General features: G+C 33.6%; 1 protein-coding gene across 2 annotated transcripts; it reads left to right on the top strand.

Moving 5' to 3' along the window:
• Positions 1–4: 4 nt before the first annotated feature.
• On the top strand, positions 5–25,231 carry LOC132565589 (kelch-like ECH-associated protein 1). Of its 2 annotated transcripts, none has more exons than XM_060230233.1 (5): positions 5–84; positions 17,724–19,066; positions 23,406–23,611; positions 23,876–24,052; positions 24,383–25,231. In XM_060230233.1, the coding sequence occupies exons 2-5, from the start codon at positions 17,814–17,816 to the stop codon at positions 24,520–24,522; spliced, it is 1,776 nt and encodes a 591-aa protein (XP_060086216.1). In that variant the 5' UTR covers positions 5–84; positions 17,724–17,813; the 3' UTR covers positions 24,523–25,231. The 2 variants fall into 2 exon arrangements, with proteins under 2 accessions (XP_060086216.1, XP_060086217.1); XM_060230234.1 differs by lacking the exon at positions 5–84 and adding an exon at positions 13,554–13,628.

Below are 25,231 nucleotides of genomic sequence, written 5' to 3'. Positions count from 1 at the left end.
TTTCCTTGACTTGAAGTTGATGATAGAATCTTTACTGTTCACGATGGATCTAAGAAGAGAAGATTTAGTTTGGATGAGGAAACAGTAAGTTAAACACAAATGACGAAAATCGTTTTTATATCTAATTCTGTGCTTTAGAATTGCTGCATCAGAGAAGGTTAAAATGATTGTCACATTAGGAGTAACGTTATGTGATGTGACCGTTCGACCGAAACGGCACCGAATACCACACATAGCATTATATGTTGTTTCCAGATGTTTTTCTGTAATTGTTTCTCATACTTACTTGTTATACAATTTCTCTATCTTAATTTTCATTCGTCGCTGAGTTTTTTCTTGTATTAATACAGACATGTTAGACTTCATGGTGCGTATGAGATGACATGACATTTATGACAGCAAGTTGAAGTTGTGAGCCAAACAGGAATATAATAAAAACCTAAATCTCTCCATTATTCGAACTTTATTCGAAGTTATATATTAAATACATGACTTATTCTCATTTAAAAAGACATTGACTTGCATTGTTCCCAAATATGTAGATATATTTTTGTAATCTATCTACTGTTCCTTACAAGCAGCATCAAAGAAAGTGAGTTCAGACTCGTATATAGCTATCTGGATGCAAACTATATTTCATTCATTGATATGAATAGCCTTTTAGTCCAAAATTTATCAGAAATCCTGTTGACTTTTTAATCCACCATCATAAATCCTTTAATCCACAATCTGTCAGGGATTTTTCCAACCTATTTGGGAATGGGCCTTTTTTATTTCATTTTAGGGGAAAATGATCCATTGGGAAGGAAAATTTTGGGAGTAAAATATATGTTTTTGGAATTTGGCCATATGATGTAAATCCAATTGGGATTGGGTATGTATTCGACCCCACAGAGCCCCTGGAAAAAGCCTGTCTTTTGTTGATTGTTATTCAATAGTACTTGTTGTCACTGTATCATGAAAAGTACTGGATCAATAATTCTCAAAGTTCAGATGTATGCTCCCCATCCACAAATGCTGGTTGCTGTATGTGTATGTTCAAAGTTGAAACTAACATAATCAGAAAAAAACAAAATGACTGACAGTTCAAAGTTAAATTTTTATCGCTATTTGTTGAGGAGTATAGGATGGATCAATTTCATATTTCAGATATATGTTTCCCCATGGTCCCTTGTTCAAAATCATTTTGAGGACTGATCTAAAAAATGAAATGGTCATCAGACAAGAATAATTTTGGTTTGTTATGGGAGGATTTCAGGTTTTTGTGAAAGTGAATGTGATTTTCATTATAATGCATATTCTGAGAATTTCTATGATACTTTCAGGAAAAACATAGATGAAAATATCTAAATATCACCCAAAAGTAACAGCCATTGTGGGTTTTGACAGTTCAAGTTTGTTATTACTTCTATAGAAATACCAAATGGATCTTTCTCATATTTCATTTGAAGACTGCCCATGGTCCTTACAAGTGCATTATTAATGTGGACTTGCCATTGTCTATCTATGTAAATAATGAATATTGGGACCCAAAGAACGAAATGGCTGACCATCTTGGATTTTGAAGGAAGTTCATCATTTGTTGAGAAGCACTGGATTGATCATTCTCAAATTTTACGTGAATATAGCATGTTCTCCATGGTCCCTGAATGTGCATAATTTAATTTGGGGATGGATTTAAAAGAAGAGGAGAAAATCGATAAATAACGAATAAAGGTCATACAATGGTGGTTGCCAAAATCTTTCTGCGATATTGTTTAATATCAGTCTGGCATCTTGATTATGATAAAGTCAAAAACAACATTTATTAGCAATTTTTATTTTATTAAAGTATTTCTCAAATCTCTGGCCTCTTGCATCTGAAAAACAGAATGACTTGTGTATTCGATTAGTGCCTTGTACGTATCTGGAATTGTTGGATATCGAAATTCAAATAACAGATTACTTCAGTCTATGTTAAAGGTAACTAGAAAATTAACTGGTCATGATCACAATTTCTGTTGAAAAGTTCTAAGGTTAATGCTAGAGCTTAAGCTTTCTGAACAAGTTAGTGAAAATTGTAAAAAAATGAATGAGGTCTATATCATTATAGTCTCTTGCTTGTAATGTTTTGCAGTATCTGCATAATTGTTTTTAATCAAGCATGATTTTCAATTACTGAAATTTATTTCATTAGGAAAGTAAAAAAAAATGGTTTTAATTATACCTTTTTAATAATTGACATCACTGTAGTCATAACATGCATAATATTTGCATTATTTGCATGAAAATTACTGCAGGTGTATTGAAATTCTAAAGAAATTTGCACGATAGGCTGTCATGAATTTTCTGAAGCAGATCTAGAGTCACATAAAAGTCATTCGATATATATATATATAATTATATATTGTACAGGTCCATATTTTATTATCCATAGTAAATGAATTGTTGTATATATTGGATAATACTAGCACGGGCTTGATTTACATGTGCTGTTTACTTCTATTTATCTTGCAACATTATTGAGGTGACAGATTTGGCAAATTTGCATGATATTCAGGATGGACCCATATTCACTGCAGCAGATTGTTTAGTCCAGGAACTTATAAAGCATGAATAGAGTTGTGCTGTGGGAGTTAGAATCCAAACACAAGCACTACAGAAATACAAATGTTTTGTGTTACTGTATCTTATTGAAAGGAAACATAATAAAGGCATAGCACTTCTGCATTAAATCAAGATATTACATGTTTTAGAACAATAAGTGGAATAAAATGACTTTAATTATAAGAGAGAAATAATCTTCATATTTCAAACAAGTTGAAAATCTCTATTTCATTTCCTATTGTTTAATGCTAGTGATTTTTTTTAAAAAATGAAGACTGCATAAGTATTCTTTACATAAATTTGAATGTTTTAACTCCTGGGCTAGATTTATAAAGTCAGAATAGAATCAGTTATATATTAATTAACATTTGCATTGACAAGTCCATCTGTTGGCCACAAGAATTAGTGAGTGATAACACTCTATAGCACGGTCCTCATCTGAATATGGCTGAAATGAAAGACTAGTACATATATTCTCAGGGTTTTCCATAATTTTGTCAGTAGTAGGCTGTGTAGTGAAAGTAGGAGGCTGTCCTGCCATGTACGTGTAGTTGTGTACAGAACATTATTACGGAACTGGATTGGTGTAGGCGGCCAAATGATCAAAGTAGCCGATCAAATTGGGCGGCGACCGGCTCTTATGGAAAACCCTGTATTCTGTAATGAATTTTAACAGCCTAATTTAGATCAGATCATCATAATCTTAGATAATCTATGTTTATCCTTTTCTGGTTAAGTCAATGTAATATTAGAGAAGAATATTGATCCTGCTCACACTTTAAATGTTTCCAAATATGAAGGTTGTTAACTTGTGGCCATTATCACAGCAATTGTTATGAATGTCTGTCCATGACTCATATACCTAAAATTTTTTGCTGTGAAATAAATTGTTATGAGCAACAGGTTCTATCATCTAGGTAATATATATGTATTCGGACTAAAGGATCACATTCAGGACATTTCCTCTCTGCCATTATAATGTTATATACTGTTAAATTTGTCCGTCATAATGATATCATATTCTGATACTGTTGTCCGTCATACTTATGTCATATTCTGATACTGTTGTCAGTCATACTGATGTCATATTCTGATATTGTTGTCAATCATAATGATGTCTTGTTCTGATAGTTGTTTGTCATACTGATGTCATATTCTGATACTGTTGTCTGTCATACTGATGTCATATTCTGATACTGTTGTCTGTCATACTGATGTCTTGTTCTGATAGTTGTTTGTCATACTGATGTCACATTCTGATACTGTTGTCTGTCATAGTGATATCATATTCTGATACTGTTGTCAGTCACACTGATGTCTTGTTCTGATAGTTGTTTGTCATACTGATGTCATATTCTGATACTGTTGTCTGTCATAGTGATATCATATTCTGATACTGTTGTCAGTCATACTGATGTCTTGTTCTGAAAGTTGTTTGTCATACTGATGTCATATTCTGATACTGTTGTCTGTCATAGTGATATCATGTTCTGATACTATTGTCTGTCATAATGATGCCTTGTTCTGATACTGTTGTCGGTCATACTGATGTCATGTTCTGATAATATTGTCCGTCGTACTGATGTCTTGTTCTGATACTGTTGTCAATCATAATGATGTCTTGTTCTGATACTGTTGTTTGTCATACTGATGTCATATTCTGATACTGTTGTCTGTCATACTGATGTCATATTCTGATACTGTTGTCAGTCATAATGATGTCTTGTTCTGATAGTTGTTTGTCATACTGATGTCATATTCTGATACTGTTGTCAGTCATAATGATGTCTTGTTCTGATAGTTGTTTGTCATACTGATGTCATATTCTGATACTGTTGTCTGTCATACTGATGTCATGTTCTGATACTATTGTCTGTCATACTGATGTTTTGTTCTGATACTCTTGTCTGTCTTGCTGATGTCTTGTTTTGATATTGTTGTCTGTCATACTGATGTCATATTCTGATACTGTTGTCTGTCATACTGATGTCATATTCTGATACTGTTGTCAGTCATAATGATGTCTTGTTCTGATAGTTGTTTGTCATACTGATGTCATATTCTGATACTATTGTCTGTCATACTGATGTCATGTTCTGATACTATTGTCTGTCATACTGATGTTTTGTTCTGATACTCTTGTCTGTCTTGCTGATGTCTTGTTTTGATATTGTTGTCTGTCATACTGATGTCATATTCTGATACTGTTGTCTGTCATACTGATGTCATATTCTGATACTGTTGTCAGTCATAATGATGTCTTGTTCTGATAGTTGTTTGTCATACTGATGTCATATTCTGATACTGTTGTTTGTCATACTGATGTCATATTCTGATACTGTTGTCTGTCATACTGATGTCATATTCTGATACTGTTGTCAGTCATAATGATGTCTTGTTCTGATAGTTGTTTGTCATACTGATGTCATATTCTGATACTATTGTCTGTCATACTGATGTCATGTTCTGATACTATTGTCTGTCATACTGATGTTTTGTTCTGATACTCTTGTCTGTCTTGCTGATGTCTTGTTTTGATATTGTTGTCTGTCATACTGATGTCATATTCTGATACTGTTGTCTGTCATACTGATGTCATGTTCTTTTACTGTTGTCCGTCATACTGATGTCATGTTCTTTTACTGTTGTCCATCATACTGATGTCATATTCTGATACTATTGTCTGTCATAGTGGTATCATATTCTGATACTATTGTCAGTCATACTGATGTCTTGTTCTGATGCTGTTGTCATTCATAATGATGTGATGTTCTGATCCTGTTGTCAGTCATAATGATGTCATGTTCTTTTACTGTTGTCCGTCATACTGATGTCATGCTCTGATACTGTTGTCCGTCATACTGATTTCATATTCTGATACTGTTGTCCGTCATACTGATGTCATGCTCTGACACTGTTGTCCGTCATACTGATGTCATATTCTGATACTGTTGTCCATCATACTAATGTCAGGTTTTCTTACTGTTGTCTGTCATACTGAAGTCATGTTCTAATACTGTTGTCTGTCATACAGACATCATGTTCTGATAGTGTTGTCTTTGTGGTCATGGTTTTATTTATTCAGTTTGAAAATTGCTCAATGACCTATATTGCTTGTAAAGTATGATGATTACCATGCATGTCAAATTTAAAAGTAATCATCTAATTTATTTCATAAATTATTGCCCGGTAATGAAGGCAATTTTATCTGAATGAACAATGTAATAACAACATTTACTGTTATCTTGTAAAGCTCAGTCACGGGAATATAATAAGGAAATGCGTCTGTTACATCAAAATGTACATTAATTTAGAAGATAGAAACGTCATTACAGGTCTTTTGTTTCGCAGAAATTTTGCTTCGTCATTGCCATGTATAGCCTTACTGTAACACAAATATTTGTGTTAATGACTTCAGCGACGTTATCTGTTTTGAGATAAAGGTATCTGTTTTGTCAGCAATCTCAGATCATACGCTATTGTTAGAATGTAACAAAGGGGAAAATTTACTTGCAAGCATGCAATATTTCGTGATGTGCCATTGACTGAAAATTCTCATACTAATAGCATTTTCTTATAGTGAAGCAAATATGAATGTATTCTTAGTGTTTTTTTTTCTATTGTCTGTTATAGTATGAGATTCTTTGCTAAAAGGGTTAATTATAGTAATATTTTAAGATATTTCATTATGTTTTAGGCTTTCTCTATCTAGAAAATAACTAAGTAAAGCTATGAGATAAAGCAGTTGTTTCTATTTTGAGCTCCTTAGGTACAGGTAGAGAGTGGAGAATGTGAACGTGATTGTGGAATCAAACTGCTGTGTCATACAGCCAGCCTGCCTAAAGTACTTCACAAGATCAATGAATATTTGCATATAGGGGATATCTAGCTACACTAGTCATATTGTGGTACCACTTCACGATTGTTAGTCGATATTTGTCCACCGATGCTATACCAACGCTTTTCTGACTCTTGTTCAAGACTTGTCTCATTTTAGCTGACATAACATATACTACATTCACTGGTATACAGTGTTACAGAAAGGAGGTCACATCGGCAGCACAGGTAATCATCTCCACTGTTTACTCTATTTAAATCTAATTGTACACATGTAGAACTTGTATATATTCTGCTAAAATTTTTCATTTTGAACTGTTTACTTTTAAAATTTTATACACATTGGAAATATTTAATATATTATTAAATGAGATATGAACTAATGTTATCTGATGGTGTAAAAATACATTGACTAGTATTGATTGTATAACCTGTGTATGATGCTGTGTTGATGTAGGGAGTTTTGTTCTATCGACTGAGGATCAGGATAATTAAGTATGTATTGGTGTACACTTTATATTTAGAATATTGTTAACACTTAACATGTAATACCCACTGTAGTTCAAATGAATGGGAGATCGCTCAAAATAGCCTACTTTCATTTTAAAAGGTTGACCTAAATAGGATTCTTTAAGTAATGAAAATTTGAGCCAGTGATATATTTTGATCTGTACGCTCTCATTATAGCTGAGTAGTTAAAATGCTATACTGGTTTGAAAATAGAAAATTGTTATTTTGTGATATTTTTTCTATTGTAGGGATAAAATAAAATCAAATATATTGAGATTTGTATCAATTGGTTTAGACTTTTAAAACAATTTTTTTTAGTACTAGATATCAAATGATAATCATGAAAATGTGAAAGAAAATACTTTGTGAATTACTGTCGATAATCTAGCCCATACTTTAGAGGAATCAAGATTTATAATATTTAATAGGACTTTAGACAAATTATTAGATTTTATTTTATGTTATTTCGTTAAACCCAATAATTAAATAAAAAAGAACTAAACATCTGAATCTTCAAAACAAGCAAAAGTTTACAATTTTTTCTCTTTATAGTTGTTAAACTTTGAACATGACCCGAGGTTTTTGTGGAAAGTCAAAATTGGCAAGGATCTTATTTATATTGGAGTTGCCATTTAAATGACTGCAGACATCATAGAAGTCAAATACATGCATGTTTCTTCTTGCCAAATACCTTAGCTATAACTTATAATAAGCTAGATTTTAGGGTGTAAATTTGACAAATTTGTATTAAAATCCCCAGCAGGCTTATCCATGGATAGATACTCAGGCAAGTTAAGATATTTGTTAAAAGGGGAAAAAAAACTTCTTAACCTTTAAGTTAATGAATTACATTGGTCAAAAAGTTCTACTTTCCATGGTAAACAGATGTTTTCATTGATACATTATGTTTTGTACATCTCAGTAACTGTATATGTCGAAGAAGTTTCTCCCGTGCCATTGACAGACAAGGTCACTTTGACAGTTATCTACTAGTCTAGATATGGGTGATAAGGGTTTTATCTTAAAACACAACGTACCCTTCCTTATTACAGGTAATATTTCTTCAGACATGTAGTATTGATACCGCCCTGTTAAATTATGGCAAATAATCTTGTACACTTCAGCATGTAGTTGAGTAATAATCTTAAATTTAAGATATATAAGAGAATTAATTTCTAAGAATAGTTCGTGTCACAAATAAAATTTGTGATTTGATTATACTTTGCTGTTATTGATTTAGCACAAGCCTGTCTCTTGTGATATCATAACTACTGTTATTTCACACTATTTCATAAGTAGTGTCAGTCAATGAGTGTTTGTGTGTTATTTGGCTCATTTAACTGCTTAATTTCATATGAAAGATACCAAAGGTCCGTTTTAATATGGAAATCATATTTATGAACTCTCCTTATTACATTTACTATTTCTTAAGCATTTGTGTCCTCTGTGTGGCGCTCTGCACATTTTATGTGTAAAAATAAGAACTATTTAAACACCAGATTCCATTTTTTCATTTTTTTTTTTTTTTTTGTAATACAGGTAATATGTATTTTAAGCAAAATTAATCTTGGAGCTCTTGAAATGGAGTGTTCATTCAAAATTTGGAGTGTTATTGCTTGTAATCGGTGGTATAAGATTTATAGTTAAATGGGGCAATTGTTGAATCTTACAAAGAAGCACTGTTTTTTATTGGCAAATAAACAGTAGTTTTTGGAAGCTTCCAAACCATACGCTATGTATTGCAGCTAAGTTTGGACTGAAATGTTGTAATATATACATACTATATATACAGGTGTTTTAAATAGCACTTTATCAATAAAATCCATAATAAGCACTAATTCTAAATTAGGAATCATGATGAATCGTACTAACCAGAACGACAACACATTACATGGTAAATCCGGCTTCAGTGCAGTTTTGAAATGGGAGAAGTCTTAAGCATTACAATACTAGTATCACAGAGGATAATGTTCTGAAAAAAGGACATTTGATATCATATAGATTGATCTGAAGCAAATCAGCTTGAACCTTGAAAAATGTTAATGTTTCACCTGATTTTCAAGGTATTTTTTTTGCTATGTTGACGTGTTCATCACTGTGTTCTTACAAACTATAGAGAATCTTACACAAGTGTTATGAATGAGGATCAGAGTTGGAATACTAGGTCAGACAAGAGCTCTGGGCCAGGACTAATAGTTATCTACTCCCATGTACACATTTTGACTGTACATGTTAAGTATAATGTCATGAATCTGTGTTACATTACTGTGGATTCAAAAATTATATACGCAGGTAGTTGACAATTTGAAAAATAATTACAATATTTTAAATGAAAGATATCAGACAATTCAGTAGTCAGCTAATTCAGAAAGTTTAAAAAAAAAATAGCATTGAATGCTCTCTAGCTAGTATAATGAGAATTTTTAGTTATTTGAGCCAAGCGTTGCACATTACCATTGTAAGTGGTGGCAGGTAGTCTGTGTACAAATTGTGTCTGAGTAATAGGACAAAAATACACCTGTATTACATAAGTTATTTTAATAACTCAAACATTCTTCAGAAGAAGTGTGAACTGACCAGTACCTATAGGTAGTACAATGTACAAAAAAATGGCAAGCTCTCCGGTGTACTAAGGTCACTACCATGACAAGTAGAAACGTGAACTGACCAGTGTCCATTCTAATATAATGTACCACTAATAAGATGAACTGTCCATAAGTTTTATTACAATCAGCAACTGCCACTGTATTATTAGGAATAAGGTGGGCTGTACATGTTCAGTATGCTAAGGACAGGTAGGAGTGTGATCTGACCAGTGTCCACTGTAATACCAGAAATTAGTTTGGCTGTCTAATGTACTAAGGTGAAAACCTGGACAGGTAGAAGTGTGATCTGACCAGTGTCCATTGTATTACCAGAAATTAGTTTGGCTGTCCAGTGTACTAAGGTGAAAACCTGGACAGGTAGAAGTGTGATCTGACCAGTGTCCACTGTAATACCAGAAATTAGTTTGGCTGTCCAGTGTACTAAGGTGAAAACCTGGACAGGTAGAAGTGTGATCTGACCAGTGTCCACTGTAATACCAGAAATTAGTTTGGCTGTCCAGTGTACTAAGGTGAAAACCTGGACAGGTAGAAGTGTGATCTGACCAGTGTCCACTGTAATACCAGAAATTAGTTTGGCTGTCCAGTGTACTAAGGTGAAAACCTGGACAGGTAGAAGTGTGAACGTGACTGATGTCCACACTTGGCTGGCTATGATAGTTGTATGATCATTATCCATTCATTCATAGTTGAAAATTTTCCTTTGTCATCCTCAAGGAAGATAGTGAAGTCATGATTGCGAACGTGAGTTGAGCTCTCACTGGAATGTAGAATTGTTATTATGCATACAGATTAGTTGATGTTTAATAGAGTAATCCACCAGTAATCTACTGTTCAAGTTCTCTTCTAGGGCCTGGAACTTTATTGACTAATGTGTACATAAGTTTTTATGTGTTTGTGGTGTGTTTCATTTTATGTGTACACAAAATTGTGTTTCATTTTATTTGGGTACAAAATGACCTGGGAAGTTTAAACAGTTTAAAAATGAGTATCTTATGAGATATCTTAAACTGTCATTACCTGTGTGATTTAAAAATCTACATATACTACTATCATCTTCTTGTTACCTGAGATTTACCTAGGCTTCGCTACTCCGTGATCGGAGAAATGCGAACGTGATCGCGGCGGTCGAAGGAATGTGTACCTGACTCAAGCCTTTTGATGAGGTGTAATTATACCATACCGTCACCTGGCATACCGGGCTAATAATTCATATAAAGAAAAGATCTCTTTGCCCTGAATTAAAAATAAGAAAAAGTAATTTGTTGTTGTAGTATGTCCATGCTTGATTTACAGTACTGATATTGTGGCTGTTACACCATATATGTGGTGTGTGTATACAGGTAACCTGGTCCCATTGATCAAAAAGTGTCTTGACTGTGTGAAGGTTAGATTTACTCAAGCGTAGACCAGCCCTCACGTTTCCCTTTCACAGAGCATGCCCAGAGAAATACGCTTACTAATTGTAGGTGAAGTATATAGCGCTTGTGTGTATACTTCCAGGTTTGTTAAAGGGTCACTACTCGGTGCCTAGGTCCATTGTTCTCACTGGCGTATTGACAATTTTACGGCTCACAATTTTGCTGTATCATGTATTGAAGAATCAATCCCAACGTAAAAGAAATAAAAGTGATTAGTCAGTAAGTTTCACCCAGTTCTATGGACCATTGAAATGAATTCACGTTGCTTTCCTCAGAATCACGTTCGCACTTTTCCACTTTTGAAAATATCACAGTTGATAGAAATTGAACAACTTCTTCTGACTTATTGATACTGCAGACAACAGTGGTATAATGTCTGATATTGTCTCTACTTCGGTGTTTAGTAGAGGTAAAGAAAAATAAATGTTTAGTAAGTAGAGGAACGTTCTTAGGTGACAGAACCATGATGCATTAGAAATTTGTTTACACATCAAGGTATAAATTATCTCCTGTATGATACAGGTGGACACTGCACCATTGAATAAATTTATGGAAATGTTTTCATGTCCTGAAGGCCTGAAAAATTAGCATACTCTCTACTATATCAAGTTTAGTGGTGTATCTATTTTATTTATTTTTTCGTACTCATTAAAACATTTATCTCAATCTATTATTGGATATTTATTTTTCCTTTAAGTCATCTTTTAGACATTTTCGTCTTTACATTTCTCCCTTAATAGAGAGAATAAGATAAGGCGTTCCCCATATCATAGACTTGGTTCCTCCTGGTTTAACTCTGATTATTTTGCAGACCTCATATCCTGGTTATTGTGAACTATAAATCTATCATAAAGAGACGACCCTCATCCCAGGGTGTGCATGTCTCGGCCTGACAGCTTTACCTGATTATAAGTCTGATATCATTGTTTACTAGAGTATAACCTGTTAAAAGTGTCGAGTCACTGCTGGCTCAGTATGTATACAGGTTTGTGATTAACTCCTGCAGTTGTAGGTCATGTCCAGCAATATATATATGGTCACTGGATAAAATGGATTAGAAAACCAGCCCAGATTTTTCTTGGTCAATTGTTGTTCAGAAAACCAGCCCTGATTTTTCTTGGTCGGCTGTTGTTCAGCAGTAATACTGTGTGATTTTGAATTCACTCCAAAATTTTACTTTCATGTTTTTTTATCAAAAATTAAAACTGACAAAGAGAGGTCGACAGAGAATTTGTATAAAGGTGACATACACAGAGGGTACTACTATAATAGGGTTGGTAAGAATACAAGAAAAATGGAATTTTGTCAGTCAGCACATTTGATATTCTATGGTATAATTCAGAAATAACAATTTTTCTCATGATCAGGTTCAAGCTAATGTATTATGGTTTTGATATGTCACTTTAAAATTTCACTCTCGAAATATACCATTGTCCCACAATTAAAGTTTATGATGAGGACATCCAGGTACATGATACACTTTCAGTATAGGTCATTTGTCTACTAGTGAAATGACATGGACAGGTACCGAAGGAGTTTCATTGCTGTATTAATTTCCAATGAATATTAATCATGGTGTTATGTGTACTCTTTCACTTGGCCATGAATAATAAGTTAAGGACTGTGTAAAAAGTTCAGTGTAGAACAAGACTTAACCAGATACAGTGGAATAAAGATAAAAAATAAATTACATACTTATTCTAATTCAAGCTACATTTGTGATTTTCTATTATGGAAGTCAATGTGTGCATTCAGTAATGTGGAAAAGTTAGAATACAGTCATGAAACTCGAGGTTTCAGTATTTTTTCTTCATTGCTAATGAAACTATATTAAGCAATTGTGAAAAGTCCCCTTATAGAAATTTAACGAGTTGTAGGAAGACATATCCTGCTTCCTGAGGAAAATGCGGTGAAACTAACTGTAATGATAATAGTACAAGGAACAGTTCCACTCCTTGTCTACAGGTGAATGATAAAGCAGACATTGAGCCACTGCTTTGCGTCTGAAGCATGAACAGGTGTGTTATAAACCTGTATGTGAGATAGTGACTCAGCATTCTCTACCTGAGTCGTTTGTGTATACACATAGGTACATGACGTAGGTATATTGAAAAATACCAACCCACTCTCCCTCAACAGTTCTATACAGCAACACGCATATGTTACATGGCACTTGTTCTAGCCAAGAGAATGGCACTGAGTCTTATGGAATTCTAATACTAGACGTTTTACAGGAGATAATTTTCACCTGGATAATGTGTGTTACCTTTATTCTTTGTTTATTAACGGTTTAAGAGGACAAGTTAAAATAGATGACAAGTGCAGTTTTTTGCTGGACTAATTTCTAATGGACTGTCACTTGGATTTACAAATAAACCAGAAATAGTTATAAATACATATATGTTTATATGGAATACATAGCCAGATTTCTGTATATTCCTGCTTTGGAGAGATGAAGTGGACGAGTGATTGATTTTTTTTCCCTGTTCCATGTGATGGACTAGATGTCGCTGACATGAAGTGAGATCACAGATTAATACAGAATTTGTGTTCATTTGTAATAATCGATAGACACAGTGTTTGATTCAAAGCAAAGTAAATTATGAATTCAATCAAAATGGTTTTGCTCCTGAAAATTCATTCAGATACACCCTGGACCATTATGTACTGGGTAAGTGGTTTTTTTGTTGCAGGGAAAATTTTGTATTAAATTTTTGTTTAGTATATGTTGTTTGCTGAGAAGAGAGATACTTCCTTCACATAGCTGTAGGAAATTTATGTAAGGTAATTGATAAATTGTTATTTGTTGTGGTCAGGGAGGAGAGGGGTTATCTTTGTAAGTGTGGTCAGAGTGATCCTGGTATATTTAAATGCTATTTGAAGAAAGACATACTTTATTTAGTAGATGGTTTTGTGGGAGAGACACTTGCTTTTGGTAAATTATATTGGTGAAGGATTATTAATGGTATTTAAGGTAAGGGAGGGGGGACACTTCTGATAAGTGTTGAGAAGACAGTTAATTTACCTTGAATCTTTCACCAAATGATTTCCTAACATCACTACTTTACTAGACAGTATTGGCTTGAAGATGATGGATGGTATTTATTCAAGTAACAGAAACCTGTCAAAATCAGTGAAAATAAAGAGAGGGTGGGGAAGTGGGGGGGGGGGGGAGTGTTGTTTAAGGCATGATAAAGCAAATTGTCCTATGTAGTAAGTGATTTGGAGATATAGTTATTAGTACAGACTGAGATTCTGTCTTAGTTGATATTTTGACAACATTATGACAGAATCACACAACCAGGTTAGATCTGACATAATGAGATCACTGAACTCGAATGTGAATCCTTGTGTTACCACTATAGTTTGGGGAGAGGTCGACTCATATTCAGGTCCTAGTTCCCCAACATTGTTGCGAAACTTTGGCACCCTCAGTCCTTCGTCACCGCTGAGTTGATTCGTCGTAAGATATACACATGACAATTTATTACACATATTATAGAGCGGAACAAACAAAGCATTTTAAATAAACTACAATTTTTGTATCATATTTTTTTTTTGTTTTTCAAATTAAACTAAATCTGCAGACTCATTCGTACACAATATGTATTGCTGTTGAGCAGGTCACCTGACCATTTAAAACTTGAGGGTAGATTTATAGTCTATTGTGTTGTACAACCAAGGGAAATCCAGTCTTACACAAGGTATTACAGTGTTCTGTCTAATGCTGCCATCATGCAAGTAACTGTTGGAATCACGGAATTACTGATAACTCACTGTATACCCAGGTAATTGATAACAACACATCCAGATAGTTGCCTCTCTTAAAATTGTTTACAGAAAAAACCTAACCAAAATATAAAATGGGATTGAAAATTGTTGACGAGACTATGGTTTTCCTCGTTAGTGAATTCTGTTATATATACTAGAACTTAAAATGTTAGCTTACTGTATATGGAAAAGATCTACAGTAGATAAAAATAGTGTTTCTGAATGTCCTAGTCTTGAGAAAGATATATTGTTTTTAAAAATATTTCACTTACTAAATTGATCTGTTATCATGTTATTATTTTACTATAAATTGACCCATAATTCAACATTTAGTTCTAAAATTCACTTGGAGATAATCTAGCTTCTTTTGTTGATGTTAAAGATAAGTCAGTATTGCAGGAGTTTTCATCCATTTCCAGTGCAAACATTTGCGACATGCCCTAATATCATTGTGTCTCATGCGTCCTCTCTTTCTGTGATTGACTGAAATGAAAAAGCTGTTCATTCAAAACTTCCTGCTTTTTAAATGTTTTTGTCTGGATTTGATCAATACTTGTACCATCCGTTATCAATTATTAGAGCTATGGATTTGAATGGAAGAGACAATAAATTCATCCTCGAAGATGAAAGACTGATTGATTTAAACCTATCATCTGTCATAGTGATTCCTTTTTACTTTCATTATGAGATTAATCTGTGTTGGGTAAAACACCAAAAAAGAAAAATATTTAAGTAACCAGGCTACTTTGATTTTGATAGCCATCCTTGGAGATCTTTTATCCAGATTTATAGGAAATCAATATTTGTATGCTTAAGACAGTGTGAAATCTTCACTCAAAAAATGAATGTAATCTGTGGTCTCAGTATCATTATATCACACTTAACAATTACATAATGTTTTAGCCTTGTAAACATATTCAAATTTGCGTCATTCGTCATTTAAAGTCAGTGACGTCAAGATTCCATTTTTTACAAACATTTAATTCAGATTTATTATGTTAGAAATTTAACCTAAATAACTGACATACTAATATCATGAGTTCATTTTTATCAAAATAAGAAATAAAACTTTCTTAAAAACAGATTTCAGTGACATTGCAATTCATTTAACTTAAATATTAAAATCTCTTTAAATGAATTGAATATTTGATAACAACTTCTTCATGATTTGATCCTGATACAAATTAAAGATTTCAAAATCAAGAACAGAAAAAAGAAAACACACTCGAATATTCAGTAATCCAGTACAGTAGTATTTGAATTTTATTTATTGTAAATGTTGTATGTAAATATACATAAAACTCTTTATAAAAATCTTACAATCTTTCATATATATTTATTAGTGATCCAGTATTGTGGATAAATAACCCTATAAAAGTTTTATTCTGTTGTGATAAATCAAATGTTTGGTGAATTTATATCATATTTACAATAATTTGCAAATATGATGTAATACTAAAATGAATATTAGTATGGGTAGATTACTAAATTTCAGTCTAGTAGACAAATAAAGAATATTACTTTCCTAAGAAATAAATAATAAAAAACATAGGACTGTTTGTAGTAAGAGTCTGAAGAAAGTGGAAAAGCTTTACAAATAGTCTTGTATGTCTTAATATTACTGTTATATTTTATATCTCTAACGTATTAATAGTTACAAGATTCTTGATATCATTAAATTCAACCAGGTGACATATGTTTATATTATGATGGCAGTTATATTTGATATCTACATTTAATAAATAGAAGTTAGAAAAATCTGTAATATTTAAATTCATCAAGGTATGAAGAAGATATTTATAAAAAAAAATCTTTGATATTTAAATTCATTAAGGTACAAATGCAATAATTAGAAAACTCTTGGCAACATCTTGTTTTAATGGGTCTGGTACATATTCAATTAGGAGCTATATTGCAGTACTCCAGCAAATGGCACCATATTTCATATCACTTCAAAAGTTTTTTTAAAAGTTTTCAGATATATATTCATAGTGGTTTTAACTTTGAAGATATATATCTGTTCAGCACATACAATCACTAAGGAGCTATGAGACATAATTGAAAATTTATTTTGCGAATTTCGTAGTTTCAGTTTTACTATTTTTTAAATTGATTCCAACTATATACCTGATGATATCTTAAAATGTACATTAATTTTGCATTTAGATTTCCTATCATAGAGTAAATATTTATTTTCATTGTAGAGTTTTTAACAATTTGAATGTGTTTTTTTATGCACATGGCTAACGAAAATTGCAATTAATTCAGAGATGAATTCCATTAACACTACCTTTGTTAAGATTGTATTGGTGAGCTGCTCAACAAAGTGGTTCAACACTTGATGAACTCATCAGTGTTACATGAATTGTGTTGTGAAATTTTGTTTGTAGATATATATATATATTAATATACACAGCTTTTTTTACACGGAATTCAGAAGGAATCCGTGACTTCTGCATTAATATCAATCCTTGCATTTGTCGTCTATTTTATTTGTACTTGGAAATGAGATAAATGCTCTTAAACCATACAAAATTCCTTAAGACTTGTTTATGGGTACTTTTTGGTAGCTTTACAAGGACAAGTCTAGAGAATTCTGTACTGGCACTCATTGCAAGAATGCAAAAAAATTGAAGTTGTTAGGGAAAAATGAGGGAAAGTACTTAGTTTACAATGTGTAATTTACATCAAATACTTAGTTCAAAACCTTTAATTTTTGCCAATGTATGATTTATAACTACCAGGGTATGTTGTAAATTATATAAAACTTAGCTTGAATGCCGATCCATGCAAGGGTTGCAAAATTAGCATTTTCCTATAGGAAGGAGTTGTAACATGGACAGGTAGTCAGAATATTTTAGTCTAGCATGTCCTGGACCCTGTCTGGTAAACTTATTACTTTGTTAACTAGAGTCTACATAGTTACCTAGTAAAACGTGTATCAGGTTTGTAATACGAAGTAGGTAATACTTAATTTTGTTTTCTCTTTCCCCAGGTACAACAGTACATATGTCTTTCAACACTCAAATATCAGAACTGATGTTCCTAGGTAAGACTTTTACCTGTGACACACCAAGCAACCAACATGTCTGCCCAGGAAGTGTTTGAGAAGAAGGTCGAAAAGGGGATGAGTTCTTGTTATCGTCCTCGGCCTGTTACTACCGAGAAACCAACTGATGGTAGTATGCACTTTACTATCATGAAGCATCCAAAAGAAGCTTTGGATGTGATGAGTACTTTACGTCGTCTGACAAAATTGTGCGATGTGACGTTACTTGTTGGCGAGGAAAAGATCCTTGCGCACAAAATTGTACTTGCAGCGGCTAGTCCGTATTTCCGTGCAATGTTTACTGGTGGCATGCGGGAAGAAGAGATGTCCACTATCCCACTGCATGGAATATCACATCATACACTTAGTGTTCTTATAGACTTCGCTTATACAGCTGAAGTTCGAGTTAACGAAATGAATGTATGTTACTTATTACCTGCAGCCACCATGTTCCAGATGAATCATATAGTTGAAGCTTGTAGTGTGTTCCTTGAGCACCAACTTGACTGTAGTAACTGTATCGGTATCTCTGACTTTGCCAGTGAACATGGCTGTCTTGAATTGGAAACCAAAGCTAGAGAATTCATATACAGAAACTTTTCTGAAGTGATAAAATGTGATGAGTTTCTTATGCTAAATCCAGGTCAGCTTATTAACCTCATCAAGCATGATGAGCTGAACATTAATTGTGAGTCTGAGATTTTCAATGCTGTGATACGTTGGGTGCAACATGATGCAGAGAAGAGGTTGTGTAAGCTAGAAGGACTATTGTATGCTGTTAGGTGCCATTTTCTGTCCCCTCATTTCCTTGAAAAACAATTAACATCATGTAACATTTTAAAGAAAATGCCCCAGTGCCAGGAATATTTGTCAAAGATCTTCCAGGGTCTGAAGCTTCACCAGACTTGTCCAGAGAAACCAAGAAAACCTTGTTCTCCTTTGGTAGTGTTTACAGCAGGGGGGTACCTCAGACAATCTCTTAGTAATTTTGAATGTTATAATCCCTGTACAAAACAATGGACTCGTTTGCCAGACCTCCCCACACCACGGAGTGGGTTATGTGCTTGTCTTGTGAAAGGGTCTTTTTATGCAGTGGGGGGAAGGAACAATTCACCCGATGGAAACATGGACTCCAATTCAATGGATGTGTTTGATCCGATCCGAAACATGTGGTTTTCTAAGTGTCCGATGGCTGTACCAAGGAACCGTGTGGGTGTAGGTGTGATTGACAACATGATTTATGCAGTTGGCGGATCACAAGGACAGCAGCATCACAGTACTGTGGAAAGGTAGGTACTGATTGGTGTAACGGGGTAAATTTTGTAGGCAATGGGTAACACAGAAACAGCATCATAGCACTGTAGAAAGATAAGTTACTGATTGGTGTAACTGGATACATATTATAGGTTAAATGTCACACAGGAAATAGCATTATAAAACTGGACTGTAGGTAATTTACAGGAGAAACTAGGTACATATTGTAGGCTACAGGTCATAGGGAAATCAGTGTCATAACTGCACAATGGAATTGTAGCACTGAGAAAAAAAGTCTGTAGCAGGAGACAGGTCACATGGGCAACCAAATGTAGCGGGAGACAGGTCACATGGGCAACCAAATGTAGCGGGAGACAGGTCACATGGGCAACCAAATGTAGCGGGAGACAGGTCACATAGGCAACCAAATGTAGCGGGAGACAGGTCACATGGGCAACCACATGTAGCGGGAGACAGGTCACATGGGCAACCAAATGTAGCGGGAGACAGGTCACATGGGCAACCAAATGTAGCGGGAGACAGGTCACATGGGCAACCAAATGTAGCGGGAGACAGGTCACATGGGCAACCAAATGTAGCGGGAGACAGGTCACATGGGCAACCAAATGTAGCGGGAGACAGGTCACATGGGCAACCACATGTAGCGGGAGACAGGTCACATGGGCAACCAAATGTAGCAGGAGACAGGTCACTTGGGCAACTAAATGTAGCGGGAGACAGGTCACATGGGCAACCAAAGCATAGTCATATCACAAAGTGAGACACTTGTGCTTTGGTTGTATGGATGGAAAACATTGCAATTTTTTATCAAGGCACCATTGACATGAAGGTTCTGATAAAAGAGAATTTAAAAATGCAGTGAGAATTAGAAAAAACATTGTCAATATCATAATACATGTGCATGTAGTTAGGCTTTCTACATCAAGTTTTGGAGATTGTTTACCTAGCTTGGTCTCTAAATCAAGTTTTCAACAGCTGCTTAAATGCATGTTGTAGATAATAAAAAGTCCATACAAGTGCAAACCATTTTAGAAAAAATAAATTAAAAATTTTCTATCACGTTCTCTTATCACTGATAAACAAGATAGGAGGAAATGTTCCCTACAGCCATGCATTACAGGTATGTGTTACAAATAGGGAGTGACTGCAATCCAATGTTGTTCTAACGCTTGTGTCACTTGTCAAAAATTTGCACCTAATCAGTTGGATTTAAACATTTGAGCCTTATAGCGAAAGATTTTTAAACCTTGACCCGAGAAGAAAGAGAGCTGGTAGTTTGGTGAGCGAACATACCCTTGTGAGAGATAATACTTGTCCTTGCTAAAGGACATTAGGTAGAGAAAGGAGAGACATGAGTTACATTGTACTTGTGTTACTTCAACAAAAACCAGTAGTAGGGGTAGAATATCTTGGATTTCATTTTACTCTTTCATTTGATGTGAAAATCTATGTAGAAGTATTGAGCCTTTGAAGATGAATTTCTAGGAAAGCAGATTTATACACACGAAACAAGAGATGCTGGTCGGGATTATATTAAGCGTAGTTGGGGAGACAGTTTCAGGTGGATTAAAAAGGGAGATGTAGGCATCAGGTTAAAACAGTCAGATGGACACAAAAGATATCAGCAAGTAGAGTTATTTCTAGGTTTGATACAAACTACAAAGAGTATAGGCTTTCTGTCAAAACTTTTAACTGTAAGCTCATCTGCTGATATTGATAACATAAATGTGTATAGTCAGCACATAAAAGTAGGTACTGCTTTCTTTAAAAAACTATGATTTACAAAAATGTATTTAAATTTAGAAACCTTTTTTTTTAATATCTTTTTATATTATGATGACCATCCTTGTAAATAATTTTACAAAACTGTTTTTTTTTAAATCTCTCTAAATGATTATAAATGTCCATGTAAATAATAAAACAAAACTCTCTTAAAATCTTTATATATTATTATGATCAACGCAATAAACAATCAAACATACAAGATTTTTTTTTAATTTTATGTATCTAACAAATCTCTTTAGAATCTCTATATCATGTTGATCACTGTGTTAAATAATCAAACAAATTTCTTTTTTAAGTCTATATATATTTTGATAATCATCCTAGTGTATAATCCTTACAATATTATGATATCCTACCAATACAAATACTGGCCCAGATCATTCAAGTGAAACAGACTTTCAGTTCTCAGACTGACCCAAATCAATCAAGTGAAACATTGTAGTGAAAGGATTATGTGTCAACAGATATCTATTTTATATTGCCCACAGATTGATTAAGAATCACATGTCTCCTGTCTTAGTCAAATGTTCCTAGTTCTTTGTGACATTATAAATTTTATAGCATTTAGTGGTTAAACTAACGCCCATATTTTAACTGAAGTTTTATTTGATATAGTGATCTTATTGGATTCTGAACTGTGTCACAAACTTGGTTAATGTCGGTTAAACGTAGATTTTCATAACTGCGTCACAAACTTGGTTAATGTTGGTTAAACATAGATTTTCAGAACTGTGTCACAAACTTGGTTAATGTCAGTTAAACGTAGATTTTCAGAACTGTGTCACAAACTTGGTTAATGTCGGTTAAGCGTAGATTTTCATAACTGTGTCACAAACTTGGTTAATGTTGGTTAAGTGTAGATTTTCATAACTGTGTGACAAACTTGGTTAATGTCTGTTAAGGGTAGATTTTCAGAATTGTGTCGAACACTTGGTTTATATAGTTGAGTGTCGACTTCTCAGATATTGTATAACAATCTAAACAGCAAAAATAGATGGAAATTTTTGTTAGAATGACATGATACATTACTCCAACCAGTTTATATCATATAACTTGGCAGGGATGGAAAAATTAAATAATTTATACATTATGGTTAGTGCAGCATATGAAAATATTGCTGACTAATAAAAACTTGGGTTTTTGAATGGAAATTTGTATAGATCTCTTTCAAGCTCATGTATATACATCTACTAGGGAATTAAATTCTTTTTTTTTTTTACTTCAAAATTGCCATGTACATAATACACCGTGTATATATCCTATATTGTGTATTCATCATAGCCACATGTAAATTTGCTGTATCATGTCCATAATTAATGTTGTCAGAACATTCGGTTGATTTTAAAATTTAAAAAAATGAATTAACAACCCAGGAAACACTTTAATTAGATTAAACAGTCTTACCATATCACAGTTTAATTACTGATTATGATGAGAGGATTTGTTTGTTTTATGGAAATATTACAAGAAACAATGTGTTAAATTCTAATATCAGATGCATAAATAAATGGAATCTGCAGTACTTAATTAGTCATTATACTACCAAAATCTTCAATTCTGAAATTAAAAAAAAAAGACAAAAATCATAATGGTTAAGACTATAATCTAAAACTGATGCTGATTTGAAAAAAAGGACACTCTCACAGCTCACAGTGTATGAAATCTAATATTTATTTTATATTTATAAAAATTTGAAGATTATCGCTCAAAATTATGGAAATTTATTTTCAATAATTTGCCTTTAATTATAACAGATTAAATAGCCTGTATGACAACTTTGGTATGGAGTTGTTGTGAATATCTCAAATGAAGGGTGGATAGGATTTATTATTGTGTTGATATACTAGAGGGGGTGAACAGAATCTGCAGAGTCATACTGAACTTATGAAAAGACTTAATCTGCATGTCTAATATAAATTTACGGTAGCTGATAGTCAGTACTTCATACATTAGTCATGAATGCCACCCATTGAACACACCAGGCAGATAGTATCAATGGATATTGACAATTTACCTGTATTAGTTATTGTTTTATTACCTACCTTTAACAAGCCGTTGTCCATCTGGACAAAGGACAATATCTTACTAGACCGGTGTTCTGTTAGCCATGATCAGGCTGTATGTGTGTGGATTGGTTGGTCAGACAGATAACACATTGTGGTTCGGTATCGGGTATGCCTACAATGACAAAGGCATTTCCATTCTCAGCTTTATTTATTATTAATTAACTTAAATTCAACATGGTAATTATTTTTGGTATCAGCATTCAGGATCTCAAATTGAATATTTTGTTTTTTTATTACAAAATATAGTGTAAATTATTAGGATTAACCATTGATGACTACACATATATATTAAAACACTGCAGGTACCCCCCAATAAATCTGAAATTGTCCTGTATCTGCAATAAAACTGGTGCTTTTATCATTACATTATAAAAAATGATAAAAGAGAAAATTTTATATATTACTGGGATAACCATTGTATTAATTTAGTATAGTAGCATTAGTTTAGGAGATGTGATTGCTTGTGACTAATATTAACCAAAGATATTACATTTATTTTCAGGTATGATCCTGACCATGATCGCTGGACGATGGTGGCTTCCATGGGGTCTAAGAGGATCGGTGTGGGAGTGGCTGTTGTAAACAGACTCATGTATGCAGTCGGAGGCTATGATGGTTCAAATCGGCTACGGAGCATGGAATGTTATGACCCTGAAAAGGATGAATGGAAATTTAAGGCTCCTATGAACACAACACGCAGTGGTGCTGGTAAGTTGTATGGAAGTAGCAGAAATTTTGTTTACCATATTTATCCAGTGATAAACCTTTGTATGGAAGTAAACCCACCCATATACAGCATTACTGCCAAAGTTAATGAGTGATTATAGATACAGAGGGACAAGGTTAATGCATTGCTAGTAAAATTTAATGGATAACGCTGTTTTTAAAGTTGCATACTATCTCCTTTTCAAATATTGTTATAACAATTTCTAAAGTCTGCAATTAAAGATATGCTTGTACGTTGTGCTGTAGGTATTATTGGAATGGACTGCCATGTATATGCTGTTGGAGGTTATGACAGCAATTGCCAGCTTAGGACAGTGGAGCGGTACTGTACTATGTCCAATAAGTGGGAGTTTGTGGCCAATATGAGGAGTCCTCGGAGTGCCCTCAGTGTGGCCGTCCTCGGGGGCAAACTGTATGCTTTAGGTAAGACATATCAACTGCAAAATGGTTTCGGAAATTAAGTATTATAAATATTTTGAAAGAGATATTTTAACTAGATGAATTACTGTGGTTAATGAAATTGACGCAGAAAAGACAGATTTAGCAAATTTTAATTAAACTGTATATATATATATCTTGGATAGAGAATATCATCTGCTTACTAGCAAACTCTTCTTAGTAACTTAGTTCCTGTTATTGTTAGTAATGCATTTAGAAAGTGAAAGTATGAAAATACCTACATTGTAATTCAGTGGATTTGGATATAGGGGAAAAGAGCCGCCACTTAAAATCTTTTATGTTCTTTTCTTATAGGTGGATATGATGGTAATGATTTCCTCTCATCAGTGGAGTGTTATGATCCAGACAAGAATGAGTGGGTAGAAGTTACGAACATGACTTGTGGCCGAAGTGGTCACGGCGTTGCAGTTGGTGCAGAACCTTGTCGCAGCTGACATCAGTAATATTCTTGCATCTGATTGGACAGTTTGAATACAGATGTAAAGCTGTGTAGGACTACATTGTGAAGGATTTAAATCTCTGATATTTCTGAAAAGAAGGTCTGCTGTGATAGTAACTGGACCGGCAAGCTGACTGATGTACTGGTTCAGGTTTGGGAAACGCTGTCACTTGGAAATCTTATTGTTGTCTTCTAGTTCCCATTAAATTCACAATCAAAAACATACCCACATGGATTGCCATCTACAATCAAATTGTTCAGAAACAAAATGAGAATCTCCTTCTAATTTACTGTGTTACCAAATATAGACTGATGAGTTACAGAAATGCCCTTTCGCTGATGAGACATTCCATTTTCAGATTTAATTTTTTATTTTGGAGAGGGTGGGGAATTCTGAATATTCCTGTATTTATTTGCTTCATTAAATAAGGAATTTAATTTCATACAGATGAGACTTGTTCAAAATGATGTTTATCCATTTCTTGCCTGATAGAGTAACAAACAAACTCTATAAATTAATCGCTATAGATAATGGAACCATGTGTTACACGAGTATTTCTGTAGGTAGTATGACAGCTAAATATTTAAACATAATCTTCATGTTTTGATATGACATGATTACTGGTAAAAATGTCACCAAAACAACCCAGTTACTTTCTGAAACATCTGATTAAGAAAAAAATTTCATTTTAGAATTTGTTTAA

This window comes from Ylistrum balloti, unplaced genomic scaffold (genome assembly GCF_031769215.1).
Source record: "Ylistrum balloti isolate Yb309-2 unplaced genomic scaffold, AGI_CSIRO_Ybal_v1 Utg369726, whole genome shotgun sequence".
Lineage (NCBI taxonomy): Eukaryota > Metazoa > Mollusca > Bivalvia > Pectinida > Pectinidae > Ylistrum > Ylistrum balloti.
The sequence above is the reverse complement of the archived record's forward strand: the minus strand, read 5'-3'. Positions and strand labels throughout refer to the sequence as shown.